The sequence below is a fragment of the Rhineura floridana genome, chromosome 8 (assembly GCF_030035675.1).
Source record: "Rhineura floridana isolate rRhiFlo1 chromosome 8, rRhiFlo1.hap2, whole genome shotgun sequence".
Classification (NCBI taxonomy): domain Eukaryota; kingdom Metazoa; phylum Chordata; class Lepidosauria; order Squamata; family Rhineuridae; genus Rhineura; species Rhineura floridana.
The window spans coordinates 53,478,293-53,491,549 of record NC_084487.1 but is presented as its reverse complement, the minus strand read 5'-3'; the positions used below and the strand labels follow the sequence as shown (position 1 = coordinate 53,491,549).

The 13,257-nt window shown below is 39.6% G+C and overlaps 1 protein-coding gene across 5 annotated transcripts in view; it reads left to right on the top strand.

The window, feature by feature from the left end:
• Window positions 1–12,617, top strand: part of TMPO (thymopoietin) — a 47,981-nt gene extending 35,364 nt beyond the window's left edge. For 2 of the 5 annotated variants that reach the window (XM_061639513.1, XM_061639515.1), the window contains exons 5-9: window positions 6,414–6,533; window positions 6,634–6,729; window positions 7,376–7,489; window positions 10,181–10,275; window positions 11,770–12,617. In XM_061639513.1, coding sequence (XP_061495497.1) covers window positions 6,414–6,533; window positions 6,634–6,729; window positions 7,376–7,489; window positions 10,181–10,275; window positions 11,770–12,061 — 717 coding nt within the window. In that variant the 3' untranslated portion in view covers window positions 12,062–12,617. The remainder of the gene's footprint in view (window positions 1–6,413; window positions 6,534–6,633; window positions 6,730–7,375; window positions 7,490–10,180; window positions 10,276–11,769) is intronic. The other 3 variants (XM_061639514.1, XM_061639517.1, XM_061639516.1) reach the window with 3 other exon arrangements.
• Window positions 12,618–13,257: the final 640 nt, after the last annotated feature.

Genomic DNA, 13,257 nt, shown 5'->3' with positions numbered 1-13,257 from the left:
TGGATAGGGGTGAATATACATTCCTCGTCCTCCTGGATCTCTCAGCGGCTTTCGATACCGTTGACCACGGCATCCTTTTAAATCGCCTGGAGGGATTGGGAATAGGAGGCACTGTTTTACAGTGGTTCCGTTCCTATCTCTCCAGCAGATATCAACGGGTGGCATTGGGGGATGAGGTTTCAGACCCTTGGCCTCTTAATTGTGGTGTGCCACAGGGTTCTATCCTCTCCCCCATGCTATTCAACATCTATATGAAACCGCTGGGAGCCATCATCAGGAGTTTTGGGCTGCAGTGTCACCAATATGCGGATGACACGCAGCTCTATCTCTCATTTAAATCTTCACCAGAGTTGGCTGTGGATACCTTGTCCAATTGCCTGGAGTCCGTAAGTGGATGGATGGGAGAGAACATGCTGAAGCTTAATCCCGACAAGACCGAGGTGTTGCTAGTGGGGGACAAGAGAAGGTTGGGAAATTTCGACTTGGTACTTAATGGGGTGAGATTACCCCTAAAGGACCAGGTCCACAGCCTAGGGGTCATTTTGGACTCCCAGCTGTCTATGGAGGCTCAGGTTGCGGCAGTGAGCCGGGCAGCTTGGTACCAATTACATCTAGTACAGAGGCTGCGACCCTACCTTCCTATTCATCTGCTCCCATGGGTGATACATGCCCTGGTCTCCTCTCGACTAGACTACTGTAATGCGCTCTACGTGGGGTTACCCTTGAAGACGGTCTGGAAACTGCAGCTGGTACGGAATGCGGCGGCACGCTTGATAAAGCAGAGCCGTCACAGGGATCATGTCACCCCAGTGTTGATAGAGCTACACTGGTTGCCAGTTGTATACCGGGCCCAATTCAAGGTGTTGGTACTAACCTTTAAAACCCTATACGGTTTTGGCCCAGTTTATCTGAAGGAATGCCTCCAGTATCACCAAATATGCCGCCAAACAAGATCAGCCTCACAAGACCTTCTCTCGGTCCCACCGGTGAAAACAGCTAGGCTGGTGCGGACCAAAGAAAGGGCGTTTTCGATCGTGGCCCCCACCCTCTGGAACTTGCTTCCGTTTGACCTCCGACATGCCTCCTCCCTGATGGCTTTTCGCCGAGCCTTAAAGACCTGGCTATTCAGGCAGGCCTATGGGATTTCTGGGGCAGGTTAGGTTTTTATACTGTATTAATTGAAGGATGGTTTTAGATGAATTGATGTTAATATTGTGATTGGTGATTGTATATGTTTTATATTGTATTTTACATTGTTGTGCGTCACCCAGAGTGTCTGTTAATTCAGACAGATGGGCGACTAACAAATAAAATTTTATTTATTATTATTATTTACAGAAAAACTCAAGCCTTATTTATAGTAACAAATATTTTCAATTAAAAAAGAACATATGGTATAATGTTTTGAAACTTGTTATTCCAAATACATTATGAATGATATAGATTTCTGTACAGATTTGTTTTACATAGCAAGCCCAACCTGAGCTGTGATGTGATATGTCAGTTTAGGTGTATTGCCAGTTTTGTAAAACCATTCCCAAGTTGGAGAGTAGAATTGATTTCTTTCAGTTGTGAGCTATAGCTGTTTTTGCTTCCATTAATTAAATATCACCACATTTCTCAAGTATCTGTAGATTTCAGTATGAGAGAGAGAGCCTCCTTCTGCTACCTTGTGTTTTATCCCACACTGTCAGTGTTAGAATCCAAATATCTTATTTCTGTGGGTGCTTACATTTTTCTGTGTTTATTCCAAGGGATAATACCCCATCTCTGTAATTATATGTCCCTGGCTTGTCCATGATTTTCCGGGCTCAATTCAAGGTGTTGGTATTAACCTTTAAATCCCTATACGGTTTCGGACCAGTTTACCTGATGGAGCGCCTCCAGCGCCACCAATTATGCCGCCCGACAAGATCAGCCACTCAGGACCTTCTCTCAGTCCCACCAACTAAAACAGCTAGGTTGGTGGGGACTAGAGAGAGGGCATTTTCAGTGGCGGCCCCCACTCTCTGGAACTCCCTCCCATACGATCTTCGGCATGCCCCTTCCCTGAACGTATTCCGCAAAGCCTTGAAGACCTGGCTCTTCAGACAGGCCTTTGGGACTTCCGGGGAGGGTTAATTTTTAGCACAAATTGCCTATTACTCTGAACTGTTACTATTTTACTGTTATATTGTATTTTATTTGTATTTTATTGTGATGCATTTTGCAATTGAATTGTACGTCGCCTAGAGTGGCCATAGGCCAGATAGGCGACACACAAATTAAATTATTATTATTATTATTATTATTATTATTATTATTATGCTCTTTACTACTGTACGCTAAAATTTCTATCCTGCATAGGTTCTGTATATCAACCAGAAAATGCTTAAGAATATTTAAGGATGTTCTCTCATCCCATAATCTATTTCATATACAAATGGTACAGCTGATTTGTACGAAAGTCTAAAAGAATTAAGGCTGCAATCCTAAAAACACTAGAGAGAATTCAGTGGACTTGGAGGAACTTGTTTCTGAGTAAACATGATTAGAATTATGTCGTAAGTGAATAACTTGCAATCATTTATACCTCTACAGTAAAATAAAGTACAGCTTATTCTAGTCATGTCTACTCAGAAGTAAGGGCCATTTAAGTTCAGTGAGCTTTACTTCCAAGTAGGTGTGGATTGGTATTGTTTGTTTGTTTTTGTTTATTAAATTTATATCCTTCCTCCCAGAAGGAGCCCAGGGCAGCAAACAAAAACACTAAAAACGTGTTAAAAACAGACTTTAAAATATATTAAAACAAAACATCTTGGGGGGGGGGAAGCTTTAAAAACCCCTTACAAAGCAGTTCCAACACAGACACAAATAATGACAGCAGGGACTCCATCTGAACCAAGATAAGCCACTTTGGTGCTAAATATTAATATTTATATATTATAATATATTAATAATATTAATCAGGTGAATCCAAAGTAGGCTACAGAATTGTCCTCAAAGAGTGCTTATCATAAGAACATAAGAACATAAGAAGAGCCTGCTGGATCAGGCCAGTGGCCCATCTAGTCCAGCATCCTGTTCTCACAGTGGCCAACCAGGTGCCTGGGGGAAGCCCGCAAGCAGGACCCGAGTGCAAGAACACTCTCCCCTCCTGAGGCTTCCGGCAACTGGTTTTCAGAAGCATGCTGCCTCTGACTAGGGTGGCAGAGCACAGCCATCATGGCTAGTAGCCATTGATAGCCCTGTCCTCCATGAATTTGTCTAATCTTCTTTTAAAGCCGTCCAAGCTGGTGGCCATTACTGCATCTTGTGGGAGCAAATTCCATAATTTAACTATGCGCTGAGTAAAGAAGTACTTCCTTTTGTCTGTCCTGAATCTTCCAACATTCAGCTTCTTTGAATGTCCACGAGTTCTAGTATTATGAGAGAGGGAGAAGAACTTTTCTCTATCCACTTTCTCAATGCCATGCATAATTTTATACACTTCTATCATGTCTCCTCTGACCCGCCTTTTCTCTAAACTAAAAAGCCCCAAATGCTGCAACCTTTCCTCGTAAGGGAGTCGCTCCATCCCCTTGATCATTCTGGTTGCCCTCTTCTGAACCTTTTCCAACTCTATAATATCCTTTTTGAGATGAGGCGACCAGAACTATACGCAGTATTCCAAATGCGGCCGCACCATAGATTTATACAACGGCATTATGATATCGGCTGTTTTATTTTCAATACCTTTCCTAATTATCGCTAGCATGGAATTTGCCTTTTTCACAGCTGCCGCACACTGGGTCGACATTTTCATCGTGCTGTCCACTACAACCCCGAGGTCTCTCTCCTGGTCGGTCACTGCCAGTTCAGACCCCATGAGCATATATGTGAAATTCAGATTTTTTGCTCCAATATGCATAATTTTACACTTGTTTATATTGAATTGCATTTGCCATTTTTCTGCCCATTCACTCAGTTTGGAGAGGTCTTTTTGGAGCTCTTCGCAATCCCTTTTTGTTTTAACAACCCTGAACAATTTAGTGTCATCAGCAAACTTGGCCACTTCACTGCTCACTCCTAATTCTAGGTCATTAATGAACAAGTTGAAAAGTACAGGTCCCAATACCGATCCTTGAGGGACTCCACTTTCTACAGCCCTCCATTGGGAGAACTGTCCGTTTATTCCTACTCTCTGCTTTCTGCTTCTTAACCAATTTCTTATCCACAAGAGGACCTCTCCTCTTATTCCATGACTGCTAAGCTTCCTCAGAAGCCTTTGGTGAGGTACCTTGTCAAACGCTTTTTGAAAGTCCAAGTACACTATGTCCACTGGATCACCTCTATCTATATGCTTGTTGACACTCTCAAAGAATTCTAATAGGTTACTGAGACAGGACTTTCCCTTGCAGAAGCCATGCTGGCTCTGCTTCAGCAAGGCTTGTTCTTCTATGTGCTTAGTTAATCTAGCTTTAATAATATTTTCTACCAGTTTTCCAGGGACAGAAGTTAAGCTAACTGGCCTGTAATTTCCGGGATCCCCTCTGGATCCCTTTTTGAAGATTGGCATTACATTTGCCACTTTCCAGTCCTCAGGCACGGAGGAGGACCCGAGGGACAAGTTACATATTTTAGTTAGCAGATCAGCAATTTCACCTTTGAGTTCTTTGAGAACTCTCGGGTGGATGCCATCCGGGCCCGGTGATTTGTCAGTTTTTATATTGTCCATTAAGCTTAGAACTTCCTCTCTCGTTACCACTATTTGTCTCAGTTCCTCAGAATCCCTTCCTGCAAATGTTAGTTCAGGTTCAGGGATCTGCCCTATATCTTCCACTGTGAAGACAGATGCAAAGAATTCATTTAGCTTCTCTGCAATCTCCTTATCATTCTTTAGTACACCTTTGACTCCCTTATCATCCAATGGTCCAATTGTCTCCCTAGATGGTCTCCTGCTTTGAATGTATTTATAGAATTTTTTGTTGTTGGTTTTTATGTTCTTAGCAATGTGCTCCTCAAATTCTTTTTTAGCATCCCTTATTGTCTTCTTGCATTTCTTTTGCCAGAGTTTGTGTTCTTTTTTATTTTCTTCATTTGGACAAGACTTCCATTTTTTGAAGGAAGACTTTTTGCCTCTAAGAGCTTCCTTGACTTTGCTTGTTAACCATGCTGGCATCTTCTTGGCCCTGGCAGTACCTTTTCTGATCTGCGGTATGCACTCCAGTTGAGCTTCTAATATAGTGTTTTTAAACACCTTCCAAGCATTTTCGAGTGATGTGACCCTCTGGACTTTGTTTTTGAGGTAACGTGCTGGGTACTACAAGACCCAGTGCTCTTCAACATTTTTATTGATGACTTGGATGAGGAGGTGCAGGGAATGCTTGTCAAATTTGCATATGATACAAAATTGAGAGGGAGAGCTAATACATCGCAGTTGCCCCTTGGCAAGATAAATGGGGGGGGGGGGTTCAGGCTTTTTCCCAGAGGCAAGGGGAAGATTTTTCCATGCCCTGGGTTCCTACTGGGAGGTATACACCCTTAATCAAATCGGCTATGTGGCAATATACACGTGCACAAAAAACCCTCTAGTTTTGCAGCATTTGGTTTTAAATCGAGTCTGACTTTCTGTAAGGAGTACTTTAAGAGTAATTAATTTAATAAATTCTCATTTATTCAGAAAAGCATCTGTTGTCACATGTCAAGAGACTCATCCCCTGATCTCTAAGACAGAAAAAGCAACATAGTTCTAGAAAGAAATAGTAGCTTGCCTATCTGATCAACTTCTTTTTAAAAAAGCCCAATATTTGGATGCCTGACATATTGTTTGATCTAGACCCTTTCCCTCAAAATAAGCACATATTCTGAGTTGGCATTTCATTAATGTGTATACTGTGTATTTAGCTTGTATTCAGTGTATATTACCAGTTTTTCCAAATAGCAAAGAAAAACTAGCGGACGTCTTTGCTATAGGCGTATGTCTTCATGCACAGGTAGCCAATGAGGTGACATCCAGAAGTTGATGGACTCAAAACACTCAGCTTCCCCAGCTGGTATGGCAAGTGGTCAGAGATGATGGGCATTGGGGTGGGCACCACGTTGGCTATCCCTAACATAATTACTGCAGTTTGTTATTTAGTTTCTGTATTGGATTAATCCAAATGATAGCAAAAACAGCAACTCTATAAATTGTTTTAATAAATGTGGAATAAAGTACATTTATTTTTGTACTTACATGACAGCAGTAGAGCTGATCTTTAGGGCAGGTGCCTTTTCCTCAGCTTAGCAACTCTGACGTGCTATTTTAAGGAGTAAAGTAGCATAGAACCCATGGGTGGCATCTAAATGTTTCTCTGTAACTTGCATGCAAGGGACTGTGGCATTAGGTGGCGGTCATTTGGTTAAAGTATGTAGTACCCATATGCTTGCTAACATCTTTGATGCTTAAATAGAATTATTCTCAGGATGGAGTTACTGAGACATTCTGGAGAAGTGGATCTTCAAAAAGTGGACTTCTGCAGGCAGTTTCTAGGGAATCTGCAAGAGTTTCAAGAAGAACACCAAGGAAAAGGGTGATGCAAGGCTAATTTGAAATCTAGACTTTTATTCTCCTTCTCAGGACCTTAGTGACAATGTACACTTATTTTTTGTTTTTGTTTCTTAAACAAACAGGTTGAAACTGCAGTACCGTTACCTGTACATGATGCAGTAATATCAAAGAGTACTCCTATAGCTGATACTGTAGTGGCTTCAAGCAACAAGACCCCAGTAAATATATTGAATTTGCAAGAGATGGTATTCTATAATCTTTCTCCTCCTGGAAAAACACTACTTGAAGAATGGGAAAATGGGGCTCTCTTTTAAAAAAAAAAGTGCTGTTGCCCCTAAGTCTCATGCAAACTAAACAAGTAAAAGCAGTACAAGCAATATTGAGCTAGATTTTGTTTTTGGCTGATATTCAACTGTATCTGTCCATCAGCAGAATTAATGTTTGTGGAATGGATTTTCCCTCCCCTGCATGTCTTAACACGACCTCAGATCTGTTCCAGAGGGTTGGGGGACCCACCAGAACAGATTTGAGGAGGCATAGTGGGCAGAAGAGTAGAACAGAGGAAAGGGATATCTCATTTGTGTAAGTCTGCTCAAATGATGTTGGATATAACCCCTTTGAAAGCTGCTCTTCCCACATGTGCCAGAAATTGCTTTTGCTTAAGTACATGGGGTTGGTGCCTGTAAAGAGTCAATTAACTGCTTTCCTTATAATTAATCTATCTGGAATGCACAATTTTATTTTAAATCACTACACTCACATTCTGAGGGTTAGCTTCTTGTATGTAAAGCTACCTGGCTTGGTTAAGATTTTTTTATTGCTGTTTCTTTTGTTAATTCTGAGACTGAACAATTTGAATTTCAGCAGGTTGTCAATAGGGTGCCTGGAAATGTCAAGCATGCAGATCCTATACTGTCAATCAGTGACTTCTCAGAGTTGCCCAGAAGAACACCAAAGAAACCATTGATGTCAGCTGAAGTAAATCAATTAAACTAGATTGTTGAATAGAAAGGGGAGGAGGGTGTACTTTCTCATATATATACAGTGGCTTGCAAAACTAATCAGACACCTGACCAGTGCTCTCATATTACTGAATTACTAATGGTACATTGTAATTTTGTTCTGTATGAAATTTTATTTTGAAACACTGACACTCAAAATCAATCATTGTAAGGTGACATTGGTTTTATGTTGGGAAATGTTTGTACGAAACATTAAAAAACTGAAACATATTGCCTGCATAACTATTCAACTCTCACACATTAATATTTGGTAGAGCCACTTTTTGCTGCAATAACAGCATTAAGTCGTTTGGGGTAGGTATGTACCAGCTTTGCACACAGTGTCGGAGAGATTTTGGCCCATTCTTCCTGGCACATTCACTCCAGGTCGTTCAGGTTGGCTGGATGTTGCTTGTGGGCCGTAATTTTCAAAGAGCGCAACAGATTCTCAATGGGATTGAGATCAGGACTTTGACTGGGCCACTGCAGGACATTCATCTTTTTGTTCTTGAGCCACTCCAATGTTGCTTTGGCGTTGTGCTTGGGATCACTGTCGTGCTGAAAAGTGAATCTCCTCCCAAGCCTCAGTCTTTTCGTGGACTGAAGTAGGTTCTCTTGCAGTATTTCCCTTTATTTTGCTCCATCCATTCTTCCTTCAATTTTAAGAAGATGCCCAGTCCCTGCTGATGAGAAGCATCCCAACAGCATGATACTGCCACCACCATACTTCACTGTAGGGATGGTGTGTCTTGAGGCATGGGCAATGTTAGGTTTACATCACACATAGAGCTTTGAGTTTTGGCCAAAAAGCTCTATCTTGGTCTCATCTGACCACAAAACCTTGTCCCACAGCGCAGCTGGGGCACTCTCATGCTTTCTGGCAAACTCCAGACGTGCTTTCAGATGGTACGTTTTGAGTAACGGCTTCTTTCCTGCCACCCTCCCATACTGGTCAGTGTTATGCAGAATTCTTGTTATGGTTGACTGGTGCACCATTACTCCACTCGCAGCCACTGAACTCTGTAGCTCCTTCAAAGTGATTGTTGGCATCTCTGTGGCTTCTCTCACAAGTCTCCTTCTTGTTTTGAGGGGCAGCCTTGTCTTAGCAGTACCTGGGTGGTGTGATGCAGCTTCCACTTCCTGATTGATCCAGCTGTGCTCACTGGGATATCCAAACACTTGGATATTATTTTGGACCCTTTTCCTGATCTATGCATTTGTATTACATTGTCTCTCACTTCTGTAGAATGCTCTTTGGTCTTCATTTTCCTTCAGATCCATAGCCAATGATCCTTCAACAGTGGGGTTTTTATCCTGACAATGTGACAGCAACTTGAATGGTTCACAGGTGGAGGTCAGTGGTAAGGTAATTTTGTCATCGACAGGGCAATTTCTTTCATCTGTGTAAACTGGGAGCTTCCACAGCACAGGGGTTGAATACTTATGCAAGCAACATGTTTCAGTTTTCTATGTTTCTTACAAACATTTCCCAACATAAAACCAATGTCACCTTACAATAATTGATTTTGAGTTTCAGTGTTTCAAAATGAAATATCATACAGAATGAAAGTACAATGTACCATTTGTAATTCAGTAATAGGAGTGCATTGGTCAGGGGTCTGATTACTTTTGCAAGGCACTGTGTATACATGTGTGTGGATGGATAGATCTCATATACACACACACACATATAAATATATAATCCATGGAGTTGTTGTGCTAACTACCTTTGAACTATTTCCTTGTTTCAGATGATAGTGTTTCTGGGTGCTGTTTTTGCATATTTGGGGCAAACAGGAATTTAAGGATACCTAAGAGCTTAAGAATTCATTACCTAACTCTTACTAACCATATCAAATGTGAATTTTTGACCTCAATTCATATAATCAAGTCAGCAGAACAGATATAATATAGTTATCTTCTGTGCATCCCTATTGTGTATCTTTTTATTAAAAGCTGCTTTATGTGCCATCTATTACCTTGCTAACAAATAGGAGAATTTGCAAAGTGTTCACTGCTTTAAAATGATATTCTGAAAGCATTTTTCACTTTCCATAAAGAGGAAATGGGAAATCTGTATAAAATTATTTATCAGTAATTTTGCCAGTGTGGTCTGATGGTTAGATTGTTGGGCTAAGACCTGGGTTCAAATCTCTGCTCAGCCATGAAGCTCACTGGGCGACCTTGGGCCAGTCATTGTCTCTCAGCCTAATGTACCTCACAGGGTTGCTGTGAGGAGGGGAGAACCATGTACACCACCTTGAGCTCCTTTGAGGAAAAGGTAGCGTAAAAATGTAATTAATAAATAAATATTCCTCATATTCACTATGATTAATTCAGTTAGGGCAGAAGTAGTGACAGTGCCTTTTAAGTCTTCATCTATCAAGGTAGCCTTTGTACCATAACACCGTACTGCATATTGAAAGAACAAGAACAAAAGGATGGTACTGAAGATTCATGGACACAAATTGAGCCAAACAGATCAAAGTAACCAAATTTTAATCAACAGCTAAACTCCATGAAAGAATTTTCTTAAATTTTACTTGATTCACCAAATTCTTTTCCAAATCACACAATGACACACACATCCTCTCTTTTTCTAGTACAGTACAGCTTTCTTGTGTAATCTATAAAAACTATCATTCTTCCTTTGCCTCACTTCTTATAGGTGATGGAGAAAACTTCTACAGAGGAAAGAAGAGTAGAAAGAGATATTCTTAAAGAAATGTTCCCTTATGAAGTATCAACACCTACAGGAATTAGGTACTTTGGATGTAATTGTGCTTTGAAACATGCAGTGACTGTCTTTTCAGGCTATAGTGCTCTTAGGCCACTAGGCTTCGGTAGCTCAACTTTATGCACTTGGATCTGTTATAATTAATATTTTTGGAAGCTAGTCTTAATAGTAATGTTAAGTTTTAAAAAAAGATGCAAAAAGTAAGTTTCCAAGTTTTTCTATGCTGTTCAGTAATAACTAGAAAGCTTGGTTTTCAGTGGCTCGACTTCTTTCAAAGCTGTTTATCATTTAATTTTTTTATAAGCAGCTTGTGCGTTGAGGTACTTGTTACTACAGAAGCATGAACCTTTTGTTCTAGGATTGGCTCATTGTTTTGAAACATCTAGATCAAGAGCCGTTGTAGGAGCAGTCTTCATAGTTCAGTTGCTAGTATAATCCGTTTCAGTCAATATATTGAGCTTATTGCCTGTTAAGCAAGATATAACACTAGAAAGAGTATCTGATTCAACAGTGTGGTGCAACAGGATTAGGAGGGACATTTTAGTAATAGGGTGCACAGTACAGATAGTTGTTTTTCACCTTGTCTCTCACACAGATATTATACACTTGGCTTGGCAGACAATCAAGATCCTCAGTTTCTTTACTTCCCTTAGCTATAAAATCTTAACACTACTAAGAAATGGCTGTATTATTCAGCATAGGTCCCGAGAATGAAAAATGCCATAGACTTTAATTTTAAAAGATGGAAGTACCTGGTTTACATAGCCAAGATGGGCCAGCAACCCAGTTGCTCAGGTTTACCCAACTTGTCTTGATCTTTTACTTAGTGTTAAGTCTTGAACCTGCTTGTAAAAACTTCTGAAGATGGTTTACATTCTTATTGTGTAAGTTTTTGTGCAGAGTATCTTAGCCTAAAGTTGTTTACTATAGAAGCGTCTCTATAAAAATAATATACCACTACTCAGTAGCGGATGGCAGGGCTGCACAGTGGGGCTGCTTTGTTCTTTCCAACATTGCATGTCTCTGCCAGTTACTGAGAGGAAGAGGGGCAAGGTAGCGGGGAGCACGACATGGTGCAGTGCTGCAGCAGAAACAATCTGAAGCTGCGCCTACACTGAGCTTCCCACTGCCTTGCTTCTGTGCTGGCCATTACAACTTATACCTGAAACAAAGAGGAATTTGGCTTTTTAGCTACAGTATTAAATGTTGCGAACACTTCTTGTCTATCCAAAAAGAATACCTTTTGAATGGGTTGATCTGAAGATGGCTTATAATATTAAGATTCATTTAAGTATCTAATATGAAACATTAAATATCTTTCCCTTATCTGCCTGGATCAGGTATGTTCATAAGATTTTACTGAGCTAATTTCAGTGAGGCAAAACACTTGCCTGTCTTCAATGAAACTTTCTATAACTTTATAAGAGCATTAAATGCCTATCTCACCCCCTTCCAGTTGCCTTTTTAAAATGAAGTCTATGTTAGCCTTAAATAAAAATGTAATTCTCATTAATTAACAGTGCCAGCTGCCGCAGACCAATCAAGGGAGCTGCTGGTCGACCTATAGAGCTAAGTAACTTCCGACTGGAGGAAACCTATTCATCAAAATATATCCCCAAATATGTTGCCTCAGCAGATCTCAACCCAGAGAAACCAGCAATTAAAAAACGCTCCATTCCTATGTGGATAAAAATCCTGCTCTTTGTTCTTGTTTCAGTCTTCTTATTTTTGGTCTATCAGTCTATGGAAACCAACCAAGGAAACCCATTCTCCCAAGTTCCTAGTAGTAACTCTGAGAAAACAACAGATTGAGTGTTTGTTTGTATGGCACACACAACTTGGTCTCCTATTTTACTGTAGAGATGTTTTCATCCTTCCTCATCTATTCAGCGATTGCATACAGATAATAGCCGCATCAGAAATTGAAAAATGAAATAAACAAGACTGTATAAGTGGACATCGCTAACTTTTTTCAGAATTAGGAGATCACTTTGTGCCATAATTAATATTTTTAGATCTCTCTGGAATTTCTTGTAGGATTTATTTTTTTAATGTGGACATCATTACGTTCATTTGCGATTGTATATTTGTTTTTGCAAGCTCAGAAGGGCAAAAGTGATAGTAGAATGTGAAGATGTGTTTAAATGTTTTTACTTCATACTAAAAAGATAATGTACTGAAAATTTCTCTACATTGCCTATTGTTTCTAGGGGTGGGAAGTGCTAAGATGATAAAGGGAAATGCATTTTTGAATGCATTTTGCTGAAACTGTGCAGCTAAATTTAGTGTATTGTAGTTTTAATGGAAAATCCAACTTTTTTCTGTAGAATACTGTAACATTTTAATAAATAAATGTAAACCTATTGTACACATGTCTGCATCTGTCTTAGTTTTAATTGTAGTAACTCAGTTTATTCCCTATTTTTAATCATAGTTCTCTACTTTAGTGCTTAATCCTATATAAGTGATCTAATTGGCACTAGGTGTTTTTAGAGGAAAACTTATTTATTAGTAAAAATGTGTGAAATAAAATGTTCATCAAATAGGCTGAACTACTTTTTTACCGAATAATTACAATGTTAAATCATTAACTGCAGACATAAATTTCTAGTCTTATTACAAAGGGTTATGTTCTCAAGCAAAGCCTCTATTTTTACATAGGTAACTCGAATGTCATATCTAGATTACATTTTTTTCCAATGGTATTTTGTTTGAATTATTGTGGATGTTCATATTCCAAAACATTTCATTCTTATAATATTGAAAGGATATTTGTTATGTTTCATATTATGCATCAACCAAGGTGTTAAAAAGTGCTACTCATGAATGCATCAATTCTAGCCTGCCATAAATTGTTCTCAATTGCATTTTCCAATCAAATAACTTCAATTAATTTTAAGTGTGGATTATTACAAATGTGAATGTATCGATTTGCAGCACATACAGGATCTTGATATTACTGCATATTCTATACAAAATTGCAATAAACTTATTTTTAACGTTTCAGT